General features: G+C 35.8%; 1 protein-coding gene across 9 annotated transcripts in view; it reads left to right on the top strand.

Annotated features, from left to right (window-relative positions):
* Positions 1-20,713, top strand: part of ClC-a (chloride channel protein 2) — a 67,160-nt gene that overhangs the window by 21,708 nt on the left and 24,739 nt on the right. For 3 of the 9 annotated variants that reach the window (XM_022805836.2, XM_022805834.2, XM_086986208.1), the window contains exons 2-4: positions 6,767-7,198; positions 17,068-17,218; positions 20,293-20,427. In XM_022805836.2, the coding sequence (XP_022661571.1) occupies positions 7,124-7,198; positions 17,068-17,218; positions 20,293-20,427 (361 nt within the window). In that variant the 5' untranslated portion in view covers positions 6,767-7,123. Of the gene's footprint in view, positions 1-607; positions 764-6,766; positions 7,199-17,067; positions 17,219-20,292; positions 20,428-20,713 lie in introns of all 9 variants that reach the window. The other 6 variants (XM_086986207.1, XM_086986206.1, XM_022805841.2 and 3 more) reach the window with 4 other exon arrangements.

Raw genomic sequence — 20,713 nt, forward strand, 5'->3', positions numbered from 1 at the left:
AGTGACAAACTACAAGTAGGGACAAGCATTTTAAAGGATTACAATCGAGTAACAAGTGAAATATCTCGGTGCATGTTATCTTCAAAGTACATAATATCAGCTGATTTACCCATTGTGTTTTTACTACAGGTCTATGAAAAGCTAGTAATAGATCATTTTATGATGGTTCCCTAAATCGCTATAACGAGAGTTATTTAAAATATATGAATGTAATTATTCTCGCTGTAAGCTCATGAAAGAAAAATTGTCCATACTACTTTGATCCTTTAGTATCTCGCACAGTTTAAATTATTCCGATGAAACAAACAGGTATAAAACCAAACCGCAGACCAGGTATTAAAAACAAGGAAATACAATTGGCACATTGCCGGTTAGATTTCGGATGAAAACAGTTTTATATTGAAAGATATTTGTCATGTTCTCACACCTCTTTTAATACTGCATCATAATGGCGTCACGGATGGCTAATTAGGAAATCCATGTTCAACGAACCATCCTGGACGTGAGTGGTTGGACTGACCACATCGATGCTATTACAGTCAACTTCGGATCTAATCTATGTAAAAAATCCTATAATATATATACGTACATAAATTATCACCTTTAGCATATATGATATGCGTGATCGAGGTCGGAGAATTTATATATAACTGTATCCAGTCGCACCATGTTAAGTGACCAGCTGTTCACGATCGCGTACCGACACCCGACAGACGACATCATGGCGAAGTCCTTTGTAGCAGCTACAGCACGCATTAGTAAAGTAAGCACTAAAGCCAAAAGTCATGCATTACGTAAACTGTTTTGTAGAAGTTTTTTTTTTCTGTTGACGGTGCTGACAGTGCAGTGGTAGCGTTTTTGGCTTCTAAACCTAGTGACATGTGAGGGGTGACCTAGGTTTGCAGGGGACGTAGATACATTTCGTTTCTTTCGTGCTGGGATAAAAACACCTGCAGAACTACTGAACGAATGTAGAACACAAGACATTGGTTTATAGGGGGTGTGATTGCTAATACTTGAAAGTTGCTATTATTTTTCAGACTATAGCTAATAAAAGGAGCAATTCCTGAAACCGATCTATAAATGTGACTCAAGAAACTTTTATGCCGTTATTGCTATTAGTACGATGCTAAAGCTTAAACGGTTAAGATTCGACTTGAAAGAGGCTGGCGATATGTGCTGCATACGTAATATATGTTTAGAGCTACCCATCTGCATTCATTCTTATTTATCTTAATAACGAAAATCGATAATCGCTTTCATGTCATTACGATGCTGGGCCATTCCATTCTTCTCAGCAAACCTTTAAGGTTACTTCTACTACGCTATCTTTGCTTTCATTAAGAACGTCGCAAATTTGGGCTAAATATTTTAACTAGTGGCTGCCATAGTAATTCTCTCTAAAGTGTGCAAATCAAATCTAATCAGATGTGTAGTCATCTGGGGATTTTGAAGCACATTGAATCTCAGAAGATTTTAACGTCTTAATAACTCACAAAAAACAAACATGTTAGGGCTTCTCATATGATGCTATAATCCTTTAAAGATTTTACATTAGCGATAAGTTTGTCTCGATTATTTGAAGTTAATTTTATGTGGATGTAAGGTACCGCCCAACGATGAAAAGACGAACATTTTTTATGGAAGACAAATAAATGACTCCGAAGCCGAAGAAGCTTTTTGAAATTTGACTGACCTATAGGACTGCCTCCCGTTGAAAGTAAATCTAGCATTATTATCTCAATTGACATAGTACCAAAAGTAATTCGATGGCAACTGGGATCGTATTGTTTAGTGGTAGCGGGCTGTGAGTATTTACATCGCCGGCCTGAACCTGATTACCTTCTCAATCAAATGACAGTTAATTTTATTGTATAAAATTGTTACAACCTTGCAGTGGCAGAAGAAACTTTGAATCCTTGACTTAGTTATTAGAAAATGCTTGCGTATTATTCAATTCCATTTAGATATAGTGGACTAACTATTCTTGTACAAAAGCAGGTAATCTGCATATTTCTTCTATCTCCTTTACGAATTAGAACTATTTCACACATGTATATTTACATATTCAGTTCTGCATAGCTTCTGTGACAGATATAATCGAGTAATCGTTAGCATACCTGGTTTTAGTAAAATTTAAATCAATGCACGTAATTATTGCCTTGATATGTAAATGCTGCAGTCATTCTTTGTATAGAAAACCCAGGGTTCATGAGCTACTAAAAATCGTATATTTGATGCCCAAGTACTTACCTATGCGTAAGTGCAATAAAAGATACAGGTAAACCCACCCTAAATTTACAAGGTGTATTACGAAGTGCAAGCCTTAACTATTCACCAAATTCGCTTCAACGTAAATAAAATATAAAAGATATAAGGAAGTAAATTAAAAAACAATTAAATTCAGCATCTTTGTTGTGCTTTTCCTATTGGGAAAATCTGTCGTAAGTTGATCAAAGAGTCAGTTGTCCATATATTTATCCTTAGTAAGAGTCTGTTCCGAATCAGCCGATTGTAAAGATGAATATTCCAAAATCCTTACAATTTCACGAGAACTTCGCTACTTCCGTGCATTTCTATTTCCCTATAAGTAATACTTCAACACAATATGCTACTTACGTATTGGCAATATAATGTAATGCGAACGCATGAAAAGAAAAACAGTGTTCGTCATTTGACAGTTAGCTTCTCACTTTTTATATTTGCATTCGTTCGTAATATCTGTTTCTTTCTACGTCTTAAAAAATACCAAAAGGTGTGCACTTTGTTGTTACTAAAAGGCTCGAGCATATAATGAACTTATGAACTTTACAACTTAAAAGTCTCTGTGGACTGAATCAGTCATAACAATGTGTATAGTTATTTCATTCTCTCGATTGACCAAACATCGACCATTTGTCCAGCGGTCCAACTGGTAGCGAACTTAGTCATGTCAGTTTCGGCGACTTTAGCTCTGAGGCAATCGGCCTCATAGTACACCACTATTAACGCTATCAGTAATATGTTGCTCTGTCGATTCCCCTGTATAAGCTCAAAATAATCTTATATTTTGTTAAAATTAACTTTGTAAAAGCAGGTATAAATTCTTAAAAAGTAAGCACTGTTTCTATATACCTTGCAATATAGAATTTTGTTTATTGATAGGTTATTCTACTATAAATCGCAGATATTCTTGCTTGAATTGACAATTATTTTTCCGAAATCATGATCCTTATCAGTCGCTAAGTAAACTGCTTTCAAATCTTCTTGAGATTCCAATATAATCATTATGCAGGGGAAAAGCTTTGTTAACAGATTGCGACAAATGAATAGTTCTTTGCTTCTGGGACGGTTGTTTCCTTGATCGACTGGCTCAGTTGCAGCATTATCTTTTCAAACTGCACTTTGATTGATTAAACCCTTGGTACAAGTAAGGAATATCAATAAAGACGAAATAACATAAACCGAGGATGCTTAAAATCGGTTAGCCCACATAAGATCTTATAAAATAAATTCATACATAGAATTTGTTAGGAAGTCGTTATAGCTAAAGTAGATCTCCGATCAGAGAGTTAGCATGTAATATTATATTTATGAGCTTGTGTCTGATTTCTTCAAGGCCTTAGATGACAAGTAGGAAATATCAGAACATTGCCTGAAATTAATACCTTATGACATAGCTTTATTAATACTATTTACCGTTTATGTTGTGTGTAGAATACGAAGTGTAGCACTTTTTGGATAAATAATTCGCGTAGCATTGTGTCGTATAATAGACGTACTGGAGAACCTCTAGCAATATGAGTCGCGTCAGTCTTTTGCTGAAGTATATTGCTGTGTCCTAGTATCTGTGCTACTGCCATTCGTACCAAGACGGTGATACATTTACTCTACTGCATTTCCATTATTTTTAAGATAAGTAAATATAAGAATAGCGTGCGTATTTGTTGAAAAATACGGCTTCTCTTCGTCTATTACCACGTCAGAATTAATAGAATTGCCAGCGTTAAGGATGTCATCAGTTTAATGACTATGAGAAACGCATATTTTAGGCGATCTTTATTTTTACAGATTTTAGGATAGGAAATCCTTTTATATAAAAATTGCGACATTAGTAATAATCGTACCTCACATTCAATGAACTGCTTTCAGATAGAGTATTTAAATAGGTTTAGCGGACAGATTTTATAGCTCTGTTTGCACGCATTAGAACTAAGTGAACTCAAACTGTAAGAAAGACTTAATAATCATGTCATGCTTTTAGGACTTTTGATCATATGTTGATGTATTCGAGCAGTGGTGGATATCTAAAGCGCAATGTTCAAATTGGTGATATAAGCAGGGATATAGATTGACCACAATATATGTGACCTACAGCTATATTATATACAGTTCAATGGACCCAATTAAAAACATTTGTACACAAAATGTGAATCATTTTACGATACAAATGATCAATCAATACCTTTTGTACATTTGTTCAGTACTGTAACGTTTTCATGACATGATAAGAGACATACAAGATACAAAAGACAAGTAATTTTATAAACATTATGAACTAGGTCATTTGTTTTGAGTACCAGGCATGATAAACGCTTAAACGAAGTTTTATTAGCTAACAAAAAAGGTGAAAAATAATCGACGATAACTATGCTCAAAACAACTTATTTTTACTCATTAAGTTAACATCCATAGAAACAGACTGCATAAAACGTAGTTTATATGACGTTGTCATGATTTATGTGATTAGAGTAATCAAGTATATTGAACGGAATACATAGAGTGACCGTAGTTAAAAATTTTGATTAAACGACGATATTTTTTATATTATATGTTTCATGACGAATCGCATACAATACGCTTCGTTTTAATACACTAGCTAGGACGAAGAGATACATTTTTGCCCTCGCTGACGGAAAACTCATGTACTTAACTCTTCATTGCCATGATGTCTATATATCTACAACAATATATTATCATATACTTCTCTGCCTTTCAGAAAATGTGTGCGTTATGTACATAATCGTTGTTGTTTCGCAATGTTTTTATGTTAAAATACAATTAGTGCTGAACACGAAGTTATCTGTAGCAAATACTACCAAATGTTTAGTCCTCCTGATACTACTGAGTACTACTGCCTAAAAAAAGAAATTTAAAAAAATCGCCCCAACGAGAAACCTTAGATTTATTGATTTCAACGGAAATTTCTGTATTACCTATGCCGCTCTAGTGTCCTCGAAGTTTTCCTAGTTTGTGTTCCTAATTTCCAAATTTTTCCTGTTACTACTGAGTACTAAAATGCATAAAAATAAAGAGAAACCTCTAAATGTTTTAATTTTTCAAAATATGTATTACACAATTAAAACGCGTAAATAGGTTCACGCGTTTTAATGAAGTCTTGGCAAGGTCGAATTCTCAAGCTACGACGTAACAGGAATTTTAAAATATCTCTTGGTTATTAAGGTAATCTAAAGATATTATTTTGCGGAGCCTTTTTGCGTGTTGATGCTTTCAAAATTCGATCCGGAAGCGAATTATGCAAAAGCGTGAGTGTTTTTAGTTTACCGTTTACCATGTAGCCTCATTAGACCTCGCTAGTGGTTGAACAGTTCTAGAGATTTTCTACTATGTTCACGTGTCTAATTCTTTATCGCCAACCAGGAACGGCATTGAGGGCTGCCCAAAGTATATTATTAAAATCTTCCCGACTTAAATGAACCGGGAGCCAAAGGAAGACGCCTTTTTATTAAACTTTACATGAACTTCTCTGTTCTAGCAAATCGTTCTGCCCCTCTCGCTAAAGAGGAGACATGCTTATGAAGAATAAACATTTCTTAATAATTCGTTGTGGTAGCTTCAACGTTGAAAACTTTCAGACGTTGCAAAAAACTCTGTTTTTGACGTTTCCGTCACTACAACCCAAGACACGACGGAGCAGAAACATTATATAAGCAGATGACATTTCCACTCCCGTACATTGTGCATCCTAAATCTGGCTATTATATTGTACACGTAGAAAATCTCGACAAGAAGAAATCTGTTCTCGATAGAAGCCCATCAAGGCGAAGCAGGTTTGGCCGCGTAGTAGGCACTAGGTGAGAACGATTCAAGCCGTTGTCTAATTGACTCGACTTTGTCTAATTTTAACTTAAACCTTAATTTGTCATTTTTACTGAAACATTTACATTGGAAATTCAAGTGTGCTTATAAGTATCCGGAAAAAGACTGCAATGTTAATAGGATTATTGTAATGTGTTGTTTTCTAGCAGCTCCGTATTTAGAAAGGACTGAAAAACGGCCATTGCTAATTAAGCATTATGTAATGTAGGAACTGAAAAAAACATGGATTTATAAGGTTTCATAAATCAATTTTGTCCATTTCAATTTTTTTTATCTCGATATTTTTCCTTGCCTTCTTCTTCTTTCTTCTTTCTTTTTAAAAATTGTTGTTTATTGTAAACCTTATTTCGTATCTCTATTACGTACAGTGGTTAACTGCAATTAAAGTTAATATAACCCATCGATTACGCCAGATTCTGTAACTTCAGCAACAGCATACATTATGCAGTAGTTCATCTGCTTTGTCCTCTGTTTACTCCTCTGATAAAGCAGCAAAACAAAAGCGCAGTACAGAATAAAAAAGATGCACAGAAAAAAGTTACTATGGGTGGTTAGATCAGGCATTTAGGCAACATGAGTTAAAATAATATATGCATTAATGCTAAACTATTGAAAGACATTACGTTTAATTTAATATCAATATGCTTCATACTGCTGTTTCTTTCAGTGGTGTCACCGGTTATTGTTGTGCGCATACTGACGGATATTTCCCACATCCTACTTTCAGCCCGGCATCTGGTGTCTGGACAACAAAGCAGTCCACTGATCTTTGGATTACAGACCTGTTCTATAGCAGTAGGCAAATGAGGGAATCGTCAAGCGCATTGGGAGCCCGTAGCGCTAATAGTAGGCTCCATATATAACGAATTGGGCTTCGAAGGGCTACATCTGGGTGACGACCTATCTGGCGAGTCCTGGGCTCACACAAGTACCCAATTAAGTGCCTACATATGAAAAACTGACGTATGTTCCCAGGTTTAATTGTGCTTTCCTGTTTGTATCGAGACATACACCTGAATTCAACATGAAGACTGACGACTTTTTAGCTGAGGAACGGCTCCTCAATGGCCGACGAACTCTCGGTTTCGAGCACACGCTGGTTAGTATACTTTTGAAATAATCAAATAAAATAGTAAGATCTTTCGTGATTTACTAATAGTATCCGCCACATGTGCCATTTTGCTAAGTGGGAAATATTGAGAAGTAAAAAAATACTCAGCACATATGCATCATGTTGTCAGAAATTGTGTTAAATGGGCATAGGACGATTAAGAAGATCTTTAACTAAGCGCCCTTCGTTGATATTATGGCATACCCCTAAAACGTCAGGGCGGTAAAAGTTGGGGAGTTGCAACGCGGAGCTTCACAATGTTACTACAGCACATTAATAGGTTGCCGTAATATCAGCAAATTGCGCACAAATAAAAATTTCCTAATACTATCAAGGCGCCTTATATACCATTCGATGGTAGTTGATATATTAAGGTGCAAACCAGTGTAACTTGAAACGCTTTTGAAGGCAAAAATATTAAATGCAAAAGACAATAGTAATTATACGATATTTAGCTATCAAGCTATGTTAGAGAAAGATTGGTTAAAATCCTCATATGTATGTACCCCGACCCCCGGGGTTGTTTATTATTTTGCAGCTTTAAGCAACTTACATACGACTATACGTGTGACACAGAAGCGGACCTAAATTCAATTTAAAAAGCATGCTCATGGTACGCGTACGATGAGATATGACCCGTGTTGTGGTAGCAAATACTTGCAAAAGACTGAATGCAAATACAAGCACAATCGAATACAAATATATTATATATCGGTTGGCGATGTGTAAGGATTCAGCCATCATGCTTCTGCGTCGAACTGTAAATTTTGCATGTAGTCATGGAAAGAACTACAAAAAACAAAAGATGTTTATTTTACATCGTTACCCTAACCTCTCCTTATTTTCCATTTGTATTGTTTGTTTAAGCCAACCAAATCGTTATTTTTCACATAGTTTCATGACAGAGCATTATCAGAGATGGCTTTATTGAAAGGTTTTCGTTTTTTTATCTAATGGGCCTTTGGGGGTGGGTTTCACGTAATTTTTGATCACAAATGGTTAATTTTCTAGAAATACTTTGTGTGCATATGTTTTTGTGAAACTTTTTTCTTTTACTCCCGGTGCAATGTTTTGATTTATCTGTAACTTTAAACCAAAATCTATTTTTTTTTAAATTATTTCTTGATTTTTTGATATCTAATTGCAATTTGATTAGAATGAAACAAGCTGAAGCTATTTAGTGTGTCTGGTAACTCTGGCGTAACTATTATACGTGCCAGATGCAGTCATACAATATACATCTGAAGCATACAATGAACGAGAACTCGTTTTATCAAATTAAAAAATACTGTAAATTCTGTGCCTCTTTGGATATGAGTACCTCATTAAAAAAAAAAACTGCAGTTCTTCATTCAGTTTCAAGTTCAAGACTTTCACAGAGAGTTCTATTTATTTGTACCTGGTATTATGCTTAATTTGCCATCTTATAGTTCCATAAATGTACCAGGATCATTTTCAGGTCAAGCCAAGCACACATTCGTCGTTAGGTCAGGGACAAGCTTTGCACAGCATTAATAATATCGTTACATATTTGAACAGCCTTTCTACCGATATTTTGTTGAGTATCACCCAAGCTGTCTTAAGAATGAAGTATAGCCCGAGACAATTCTGCATATAAATAGATACTAGAAACCAGAAAGTGATAAACTTTAGAAAATGAAGAAGATAGGTAATACAATTTTCCAAGTTATCACCACCTCAAAAAATGCACTGAAATCTAAGTATATTAACTCGAAGAACTGCAATTATATTTTTGCTATTCCAATTCGGTTTAAAAGCTATCTTTGGTTCAGGTACGCTCTTTGTAGATTACAGTTTCTACGGTGCTGCCTTTATTTATTTTGTTATTTTTATTGGTACCGTTCAAGAGGAGGCAAATCTGTCTGACTTAACAGAAAAGTTATTGTTTGTTTGCTTACATAAAATAGTAGAAATGTGAACTTTGATTATACAGAGGTATTATTTAATGAGATGTGGATTAGGGAAGGTGGATTGGTCTCTGTATCTGGATGCTTAAGAGATAATGCAGACTAAACATACGTTTGCTGGATTCCCTGTAGTTAAATAAAAACTACTTGCATAAAAAAGCTTTTGATATTCATGCTTACTATGTCCATAGATTTCGATTGGATAGGCCAAGGTTAACCTCGTTGAATCTATTGACATAGTAAGCATAAATATCAAAAGCTTTTTATGTAGGTAGTTTTTATTTAACGATAGGGAACCCAGCAAACTTATGTTCAGTCTGCATCATCTCTCAAGCAACAAGATACAGAGACCGATAAATAATAGAAACAAAGCTTTACCGAGTGCAACTCGATTCTGCACTGTTTGGTTGAAAGGATCATTCAGTATCTTGTCTGTAATTTCTATTCTATTTAGGAATACCAAAATAACACCTGCAGTGGTTATCACAGTAGTTTAAAGACCGTCGGTTATGTCCCTTCTAGCCAATCCCTCGTACGGTCAACTTTCGAGCCAAATGCTTTGTCATTAGCAAGTCCATGAGTTTAATGATGATTTTAGTGGAAGACTGACTAAAGTGCTCTAAGGAACCTTCCACAAATTTTTCTAAAATGTGTTAACGAAGCTTCAAGCGTTTCTTCTGTTTCCAATGACATAACCATCATTATCGTAATATCATTATCTTCTCAACAATAATTTTAATATCTCTTAGCTCGTTACTATTTACTCGAGAAAAAAAATACATCCTTGTTGTCCACTCAATTATATTAATTCTTAAGATCTCTCCTGAAGGATGTTTGTTTAAGAGCAGCTATAGTCAATTTCAGTTGTCAATCAGCAGTAATATAATAAATAATCTTTGATTTCTAACAAAAGGGACATCCTGTTTATGTACAACGTTAGCTTAGTTTGCGAACATATTTTTATGACGATTGCTCTTTTTTCGCTAAAAAACTAAATTATTTTCGCAAAAACTTGTTATCCGTTGCGCTATAGGGATCGTTTCGATTGACCATTAAACACGATCCATTCTTTCCAGTATGGACATTGACGTTCTGTACTTTATAATCAGTCTTTGTTTATCAGAAAGTGGTTCATTCACGTTGTGTGTAACAAGGTTAAGTAATGTAATGAATTTTCAGCAACTGGTAATATACAAATGTGGTATATTGTTACTTAATAGTAGTATTAGCAGCACAAGGTTCTATACATGTGGTGATTCGAAACTCGTTGTGTAAATAAAAAAAGGGGTTGAGAGTTACGAATGTTGTTTCTCAGATTTTTTTTAGACCTCCATCAACATCTCCCGGTATCATAAATTCAGTTATGATTCAGTTAGCCATTGGATACTTGTAGTAGAAGTTAGAATGTTACATAGTGACCCAACCGAACACTGATTTTTTTTAATCTGAGTGCCTTAGCGTATCAATTCTTTACGACTTTGTTCATCAATTTAGCGATCGGACCGGATGTTCGTCAAGAATCATTGATACATGAATGCTTGCCTGGCAGCCAGTCCAGCCTTCGAATTAGAAAAGCCACAAAGATGTTGAAAATAATTGCCGTAGAAGGCCATCGTTCTATTCAATGGATAGCGACCATTAGTACCCCTGGAGGACAGAGTTATTTAGAAGATTGTTGGCTCTGCAAGTTTGTGTTCAACTCAAAATCGTTACAGCTCGAACTATGCCGTTGTCATTTATTTGCGTTTGAAACGAGCACGATGGTGTTCTTATCATTGGGACAATTTTTAGTCCCGTCAAACGAGGTTACTTGGTTTCCATATAAAACGTATTTTTCCAACTAGATTCGAAACATATCCGCAAGGCCAGAATCATATGGCCAGTCACAGGTTCTCAACAACCCATCCTATGGACTCATTCAAAGACAGTCTTAACAAACTGTAACTTTAGTGCTGTTATGGTGTATTGCTAGTCCCTTATTAAGCGCTGACAAAAAGAGTTCTTATAACTGTGAATGGGTAATCAAATAGTACAGTAGTAGCTTTGCTGCCTATATTTCTATACCTAATTAATCCAGTTAGAAAGTACAGACGGTAGTTGAATGAACATGAATAGGTAAAAATCATAAACTTGTTTTCGCCCTTCCCTTAATTTTAACATTTTTTAAAATATTTTTGAAAGTCACTAGCGGCAGAAACGACGTAAATGTTTTATCAACATTTGGCATATTTAATCAGGTGGTGTGGAACCCCACACCTCGGTTGGAAAGATGATTTTGTCCAAAATGGTTACCGACTAGTTTTTCTGCTAAAATAAATACATTGTAGTGCAAAGAGTATTGGAAAACCAAATGAGTCGGTCCTTTTGCCTATTTGATAATAATTAAAAATATGGCTTCTCTTTGCCGATTAGGTTAGGACGCTGGGTTTACGCCTGTGGCCATGATGGCTGTGTTGCTTCTCGTCATATCTATATGGGTGTTTTTTAGCTGAGCACCTTTATAATAAAGGAGTGTATTAGCTGGTAGTTTCCGTTGAACTCTGACATTTTTGTAAACCATTCTTTGCTCTGGAGGACCTTTTAATCTACTGCACTGTTGATAGCTAAAAGTCTTTTTAAAGGTCGTATCCAAAAAGTCTAAAGGATTTTGTTCTTTGCATCGCTGTAGAATATTGTCCATATTGGTTTATCGTTTACTCTGATTATCTTCTACTAGTAGCGTTAAAACCATGCCATGTTAGCATTTGAACTGTGTAGAGTGATACCTGAGTATGTCATCTAATGTACCAGCCGAGTATATTTTCTAAACCTTGCGCTATGAGCCTGTTTAATTTGATGTGTTAGCCCAGAACTCCTTCTACTCTAAAGTGTTCTCCTTAAGCCTGATTTCACTTTCTCCTCTGCAAGGTTTCAATGAATAGTAATGGCTATTGAAGTTGTTTGAAGGTACCGGATATTTTCAGTATCATTTGCAGCTGTACTGTATTTATATTGTTTTTCATAGCTTTACTTCATAAAGCCTAGAATATTACGGACTGCGCAACGCTTGCTAAGACGCTCCTCATAAGACCCGCATATCTTGTGCGTAAACCTTCCTATGGCGGCAATTGCTTTATAAACCTTTTCAGGGGCGTATTTAGCAAGGGCCTACCCGTTAATGACCTGCCAATGAGAACTCGTTGTATTTAATTTCCTCTCCGGGCAAAAACTGGAGAACTTTGATTATAACCACGTAGCAAAAAACTCATTAGAAATATTTTTTAATAATATGCTATAACTATCTCCACTTTCGGCACAATCTATGCACAATATACACCGTAAACTTTGGTCTTTATGACTGCTAGGATGCTTTTTGTATAATACGGTAATATTCATGCAGTCTGCTTTAAGAACCAGATAAATTGCGTGCGTTGTTTATTGCCAGATCAAATGACTTGAGAGTAAGGCTTGTCAACAATTGAAGTGTGCAAACTTTTGTTTGCCTAAATAAGTCTAAGATAAGATAAAGTATAGTCATTAGTACAACAGTAACGCACCATAATCGTCGCATAATTGATTGACTTCCCCACGTATCTTTACATAAAGCATGAGTATTTATAAAAAAAATGTACGGTCAGTGTGGAAACCTTTTTGACAATCCTTTGGTGGGTCGCCGAGAATCATTTTATTGTTATTGTTGTTGTGAATTATTGTAATACCTGTTATACATACAATTCACGCATCCAAAAATATTCACGGATTATTAAGTTTTGTTCTATTATTGTCTGTTACAATAATATATTTTTATTCATAAAGCCTAGTTGTAAATAATGTATTTCAGTGTAAATGTTTGATTAACCGGTGCTTAAGCTTGACAGAATTTGATATGTGATATTATATCACCAACATCTGCACATAACAAATCCAAGGAAAAATAAAATCACATTGTAATAAGCAATATTAGGGTTTTTAACATTACGTCCCGTTAGATCTGTCTGCAGATTTCTAGCATAACTAACAGCCTGCTTAAAGATTCGACAATGCAAAATATATCCCAATTCGATAACTTGCGTATTGTCCAATTAGGCCAATGAGATGTTTGACATATCGTATTAATGCACCTCTACAGCTATGGAGGAGTAAAGCGAAACTTTCAAAAGGCCAGCCTAGAAAGTAAACCAATCCGCTTCGTCGTGTGGCGTTCTTAAATAGCTAGTTACATGGGCGCGACACTTAAGTTATCGATTTCCTGAGATTGAGCTGTCGAAATTGATATTTACCAGAGCCCGGTTGGAAAGGCAAGTCAAAAAATCTAAACACCTGACCATGAAACGAAGGTGGCAAGCGATCAGATTTGTGGGTACGGGGTTTTTACAAAAAGCTGTGCATGTCTATTACGATCCGAATGCGACAAACGGATATGTCTTCTACACGAGATTATACTAACATTTAAGGTTGCAGAAAGCCAGCTCGCTTCGATGTTCCGTCAGTAGCTCCAATGAAAAGAGTGAGAAAACGAAACATCTATAAGATTTGTTCAGTTTAGGCGAGCGCTGGTTAACGAGTTAACCACGAAAAACCACCATAACGAAGTGTACCCCGAGCTAATCATCTTTGTTGGAACTGCACGTTTACAAGTACGGAATTTCGCTTTATGGACACACCTGGCTAGAACTTTACTTCTTAAGCCAGTTGATGATATTATAAGGATTATGTTATATTGGTACCATTTAGCATGAACCACAGCATAAACGTAGCTTTTGCGGGAGAAACCATTAATTAGTCAGTTATCGCTGGCGACCTACGGTTACTATACTGCGAGCACGAGCTTGGCCTAGATTGGTCGAAGTCGCGTGCATCCAGTACTCCTGCGGCCAGCAGAAACTTTGATCTTTGCAACTTGTCACAGGGTTCATTCAAGCGTCAAGGGGATGGTCCTGAAGTTTACAGTCGCGGCATGGACACCGTCCATGCCAGTAATTCACGTTAGCAGATCCATGGAGCCGAGGGAATCGGTAAAAGCAGTAAAACGGACAGTGAGGACTTAGCGTTAAATGAAAGTTTAAACAAGGATGTGTAACACAACTTTTACTCGACGCTAAAGAACATGTCGACATGAATCACGAAATCGTAACATGATAAGCGTTACTGACCTGTAATGAACTAAAATATTATAAGTAACTTTAAGAATCTAACAGACCTTTGGAGTGCTTGGTTTTGCCAGCTGACAAAGCAATATCAGCTTGTTTATATATATATATAGAAAGAGAGAGAGAGAGAAATAGATTGTTCTAAGACTTGCACATTTTCTTACCCTGCTTCTGCCAAATTTAGAAAACGGATTAGTCGACATGACACATAACTGTAAACATCTTTTCTTGGCTGTGACAAATCGTAGTTAGTATACACCACGAGCATTCCCTACTTTGTTGTTTCTTTCGAATTAATGTACAGTATGACCAATAACGTAGTTGAGATGTTAGCAAAGCTCGTGTTTTGCACAAAACATTGCTTCCGTATAGCTTTTGAATCCCTACCCAACAATGTATCAATTTCTACGTGTAGCTAAATAATAATATCTAATATAATTGTTCTCTATGATACTCTCATAAAGGTGATTATCACCTGGTTTGTTGCACTTTTGAGCTTAGGACAAACAATTCATGAACAGCCTTTCTTATTATTATTATTGAAAGTTATGAAATAGTCGTATATTATAATCATATTTCAGATACGGATTTCATGCTTACGGGTTGTAATGGTTACTTAGTTGAAAAAGATAGCTTGCGTAACCCTCAGCAGTGTTCTTCACTTATCATGGATATTTCAGAATAACTGGGGATTTTTGTTGTAGTCATTGTAACATTCCCCTTAATTCATACCCCGTAACAGGGGTTTTCCTTTACATAAAACATCGATGTAACTAAGAGATTTCAGCATAATGAGGTTCTTTTACATTTGGCTTTATTTTTACCTACAAGGATCCACGGTTCAGTTCAGTAGAATACGGGTGATAAAAATTTCGAAGAAACACCGAAGATCTTCCAAATCGTTGAGCCCGCTCAATGTATTTGGCTTACCTTTGGAGGCGTAATCTATGCCAAAATCCTTTTTTGATCTAAGTGGAGTTCTACATCTGGCATTCGGAAAGGATGATATATATTGACTTGTTCGTCAAATACCTTCATTTGCCGATCCTTCCGCATACATCCGAATGGAATTAAAAATCATGTTAAAAACATACACAAGCATACTTTGTATCTATGTGTTGTTTCCTTATTCCACTGGCTAACTGGTCTTTAACAGAATTCAGAAGACGACACATAAAAGTATTACTGAATATCATGGCTGCACAAATAGGCCAAGTCAGAAGCCGATTGACTGTAGGTGAAGCTAAATCTCAGAAGAAGACCGTACGGCTTTCTTGGCATTAGGTGGCGTTTTTTTTTATAACATTTCATTTTACGTTTACCCTTAGTCGGCATAAATATAGAAAAATAGTTGATCGTAAATTCAAAATCCGTCGACAAAGTGGACACAGTGTACTCTAACGACTTATCGGCATGGAAAGTTGTCACTCTGAACTAGGTTATACTACAACAGTGTTATTTATGCGAAATACACATGCTAGCTTCAGTTCCGGAAGAAGCCCGCTAGGACTCAGTATCAATATATACCAGCTGGACGCTGCGCATGTTTGCCTGCTTTTCGTGTTATACGTTCGGTACATAGGCTATCAGATATTCCTTCAAACGGCTGGCCGCTAATACGAAACTGTCTTAGCCTGTTAAGGAAATATAAAAAGAGTCCTCAAATGGAGGCACATTTTGGCAGACTGTTTGTCATGGCTATTATGCGTTCATTTTCTATTCTTGGTTCTAGAATAGAGTCCTTGATTTATGGAGGGGAGCACATGCATTTTGCTACTTATGACCTGATAAGAACCCAAAGTTTAATTCGCTGCAGAGCTTTATATTCAACGTATTTAATGAACCGTTTAAAAAGTACACATTTATTAATATCGCTTAACGTACGGTTTCTACTAAAAAGTTATTTGTAGATTAAAGAAGAAACATTTAAGTCATTAGTGAATGTTTAGTGCCCGAAGTTTACAATCTTTGAGAATGTGAGAAAAAGAGGACAATTTAGAATAAATTTAGTCCGGATAGAAAAGGCTAGATGTGAATTGAAGCAAAGTCCGTGTTCTACTAAGATACCTGTCTAGGGACCGTTCCTGCTTTTCTCACTCCAAGTAATACATACAAGAGAAAAAAATACGTAAAAAGTTACATTAGAATACATAAAAGCCTTCCTCTGAGTTAGTATGCGTTAATTCTTATTATATATACAATTAGGATGTTTTAGAACGTAAATAAGGTTTACCATATAGCAGTGTTTTGTGCTAGGCGCAAAAAAGATGTCCATTTCGCCGGACCATCTGTAAAGTAATTGCAAGCTCTTGGTAAGAAGGAAACTTGGTACACGTTAATTAACACTAAATATTAAGACTGAGTTTTTTTGAATTTATAGGTTATGGTTATTATTAAGTCCCTAAAAGTTCGTATTTAAATGTTAGTTATCATTTACTTGCTGTTGATTGTACGTGTCAACGCTGTACAATAACAGACAGAGAGATGTATAATAACAAACCAATAGCCTGAAAATTGTACTTTCAAGCGTGAGCGGAGGGAAACGTAGCTAAAATATTTCAAGTAAGAGAAATCTACAGGAGCAACCCCGGAACAGCCTGGAATGTCACACTTCAGTGTTTTCTTTATGATTCATAAGATTCGGCTAGTGAATTTCTTCATACATGTGCTTCCTTTTATTGTGTGAATGTAATCTGCAATGGGAACTAGCATGAAAAACGGCATGAATAAAAACAAGGACAGTTTTATGCATATGAAATTGTAGTTAATCAATTAGGTTACATTTCTTCTTTTCTTCCAGATGTTTGGACAATATAAGGAAGATTTAGGTCAGTTTGCGAGATCGGAAGCTCTAAGGTTAAAAAATCTAGAGAAGTTACGCAAGACTGAGGAAAGACTTTCTAATAAAGATTTAAAACCCTACACCAGCGAGTGTCAGCGCAAGTGTTTCAGTAAGTACCGTCAACAACTCTTACAAAAAAAGTTTGTGCATTTCTATACTCAGGTTCTCCATTGGGAAAGTGTTGCAGATATATAATGAAATCATTGAACCAATTGCTTTCTATTATTTGGTGTAGTAAAATACAAAATTCTGCTGTAATATTATACATCGAAATTATACCAAACTTTTCACGGTACGCCTGATACTGCTTTACGTTCGGTTTGACAGCGCAGATTGTTGCACCAACCATTTTATACTTGACGTAACTTTTGGTCGTAGTAAGATAGTAAAATGATCTTTGAACTATCGAAAAAATATCCTGATCGTTAGCGCGTGCTACAGCTAAAGAAATAAATTATTTACATGATAAGTACAATTTGTCTATTACTCCATTTCTAAATGCGTTATTTCTATACTCAAGCATATGGAAGATTAAACTTAGATCACAAAGTTATGTTTCAGAAATTTGTAAAGTTAACAATAATTAATAGTATTGCTTGAGCTATTCCTTTACTCTTTGAAACTCGCAAGTTCGCAGCAAATACTTGAAACTCGTTTCAAGTATTTGCTGCGAACGTGCTCAAAAAGTGCTGAAACGTTTTACCATGCGAAAGTCTACATTAAGGTTAAAAATGGAAAAATTTCATTTTTACTAATTTCCACAGGAGAAAATGTAAATAGTATTTTTACAGCAGGTCATTTAATCGAAACGTGAAACCGTAACTACCTAGAGCTACCAGATTCGATGGCTTGTTATAAGCAACTTTGTTAGACGAACTATTAAATATTAGTAAATTAACAGTAAAAAGACAGTTCTACACATCTTTAAAACGTCGAGATTTGTTCAACTGATTCTCAGGTTGATTGGTAATCCTGTTCAATAAGAAGTTTGCCAAAAAGCTTGAAACGTGTACGCTAGGTGCGTTTTCTCAGGTTTACAGGTTAAAAAAAGATATTCTTACGGTTCGAATACTGCTTCGAATGACGCGCCACTTTGTTTTATTTGCGAGCCTATTTTTAACTTGATAAGTCTGACTTAAATCAATTCTTCAAATAAAAGCGCTCAATTATATATATTCAAATCAAATGGCTAGAACGGGAATCTGCTGCAAACCCATGGTTGCAAATGAAAAGGATGCTTAAAATTGTTTTCCGTGTTCACTCTTCATTTTAAACGGCTTTATCCAACGATGAGAAGACCAGTTAAAATACTGTTTTAGAATCTCTTGACCTATCATTTGCAAAACTAGACTGAACATCCAGTCAAAAGTATTTGATCCGGGAAGTCACAGATTTTTTCTACTTCCGTAATCGAAAATAAATTTGTCAATAAAAAAATATGTCTTCTGAATGAATCATCAATTCATTTTTAGACTTGTTCTTAGAACTTTGGAAAATTTGCATCAACTGCGGCATGCGTTGGTTTAGATGCAGGTACAGAATTGATTACAGCAAGGACCAAGGAGACAGCGCTCATGGCATAGGGAAATCCTTGGCTGAGCTCTTTGGTTTTTATATTCATGTTGGTGTCCGAATGATATTGATGGAATCCATAAATTAAAAAGGAAGTAATTTTTTGGATAATTTTATGCCATTAGCGGTTAATTCGGTTATTTTTCGTCGCATCAAAGTAGTATGAAAGGGTTAGACAGAAATGCACGTTATTAAGATCAATTAAAAGAATAATCCAGCAAAAGTAGTTCTCTAAATAACGATAATGGTCACTGAATCGGAAGTACTTTCATTGCAAGAGAGCACGACAGCCCATACCTTAGTTACGGAAGTCCGTTTGGTCTTAAAAGCTTGCTCTATCATGTTACCACCTGCTCAGATCCATGCAGAATTTATTATACATATAGTAGTAGCATCGGAAAATAAGCTATTAGCAGTAAGGGCTGAAGTTCGAAACCAAGTCGATGAATGCCTTTTTCTGTGGCCGATTCACTAATCTGAACGGTGGAGGGTATCGCGACAAGGAAAGTAGATTACTTTTAATGGCAAAATAAATCTTCCTCAAAAGTTAAGCACACTTCAGATAAAGAGAAAAACTTTTGCCACTTCTATGTATGGCATACTTTCTGTACTGTTCGAGGCTTTAGGGCATTGATGAAGCATCGATCGAAGTATCTGAAACTCTTTTATTGATGCTTGAAAATAAAAAAAGAAAACGCCAAGGGATGAGTGTCGGTCTGTTACAAGGATATAAAATGACAAAGCAGCTGTATCCATACCGTAAGTCGCTTTTTTAAACTGCTTGGGGTCGCTCATAAACTTCGACGGAACATCGAGAAAGATCATTTTAGTGAAGAAAATGTGGACTAAAAGTTTGGCTACATCCAAATCTTTCACGAAAAATTTAGGCAATGGGTATAAGTTAAAGGTGGCGGACGGAACAAAAGGTTAATTCCAGCATCCTGAAATACTATGCTCTTATTTGTCGGGCTACCGCATTCAAACTCATTCATTTTGTCGTTCCCTATCTCAAAATTTTGATTTTCACAACAGTTGCAAAAGCCAGACGGTATGTTATTGGACTGGACGTTTCCGTTTCTTACATTTTTGGTGCCTGCGCCCTGATGCCGACACTTAGGCTCACGCTGTAGTTAGATTGGCCTAAGGAGTCTAACCGGCTCGTGCAACAAATCGAATTTTAGGCAGAAGAAACCGGCTCAGAAAAAAACAGCAAAAACCCAGAAAGCCATTCTACTAGAACTGTAACAGGATTTATCAAAAAAGTTGTATCCTTGGTACAGTGGATGCTACAAGAAAATATATACATACATATATAAATTAGCTCCATTGTTCTTTCTAATTTCAGTAAAGAAATCTATTCAGAAATAAGGAGTAAAGTAGAGAACATTGGAATAATAATGATTGCCATAGGAAAGTTGAAGTTTTTCCATTAACACAAGTCATTAAGTTCTTTTAGACCAACAAAACCAACGTCAGAATTCCATGCCACCGTGAACTTCTACATGGCAAATTATGCGGACTGAGAGCTATATAACGTCCAAATGGACCCAAAAAGTGAACATTCATTTTCAAATTTCACTACGAGATGTATTTTCTCGTTCATATTTCCAGATTTTCTATCACGATGTTGGAACAGTACTTTCTCGAAGATTGGTGGCGAAGACTGGTTTTTCCTTCTTCTGCTTGGTGTCATCTCATCGCTCATCTCATTCGCAATGGACTTTGGAATACAGACATTTTTAAGAAGTATATTTTATATCCATATGTTATTTCTACAGTGTGTGTCTACTAACAATATGCCAATTTTTTAAAAGGAGCATTCTTAAAAGAAAGCGTAAAATTACAGCTCACATCACAAATATATAGCTGTATTTTAGTCGAAGCCCTGAGATTCTGTGAAGCTTAAAGGTCGTCTTATAAAGTATCACTAAGCTATTAATTAATACTAGGGTATTTGTTTCAGGTTACTATGTATGCTAAATTGGGTCATGTTAAAACTTCTGTCATTGCCAGTTGAATAACCAACTGGTAT

Source organism: Varroa destructor, unplaced genomic scaffold (assembly GCF_002443255.2).
Source record: "Varroa destructor unplaced genomic scaffold, Vdes_3.0 BEIS01000004.1, whole genome shotgun sequence".
In the NCBI taxonomy this organism is placed as follows: domain Eukaryota; kingdom Metazoa; phylum Arthropoda; class Arachnida; order Mesostigmata; family Varroidae; genus Varroa; species Varroa destructor.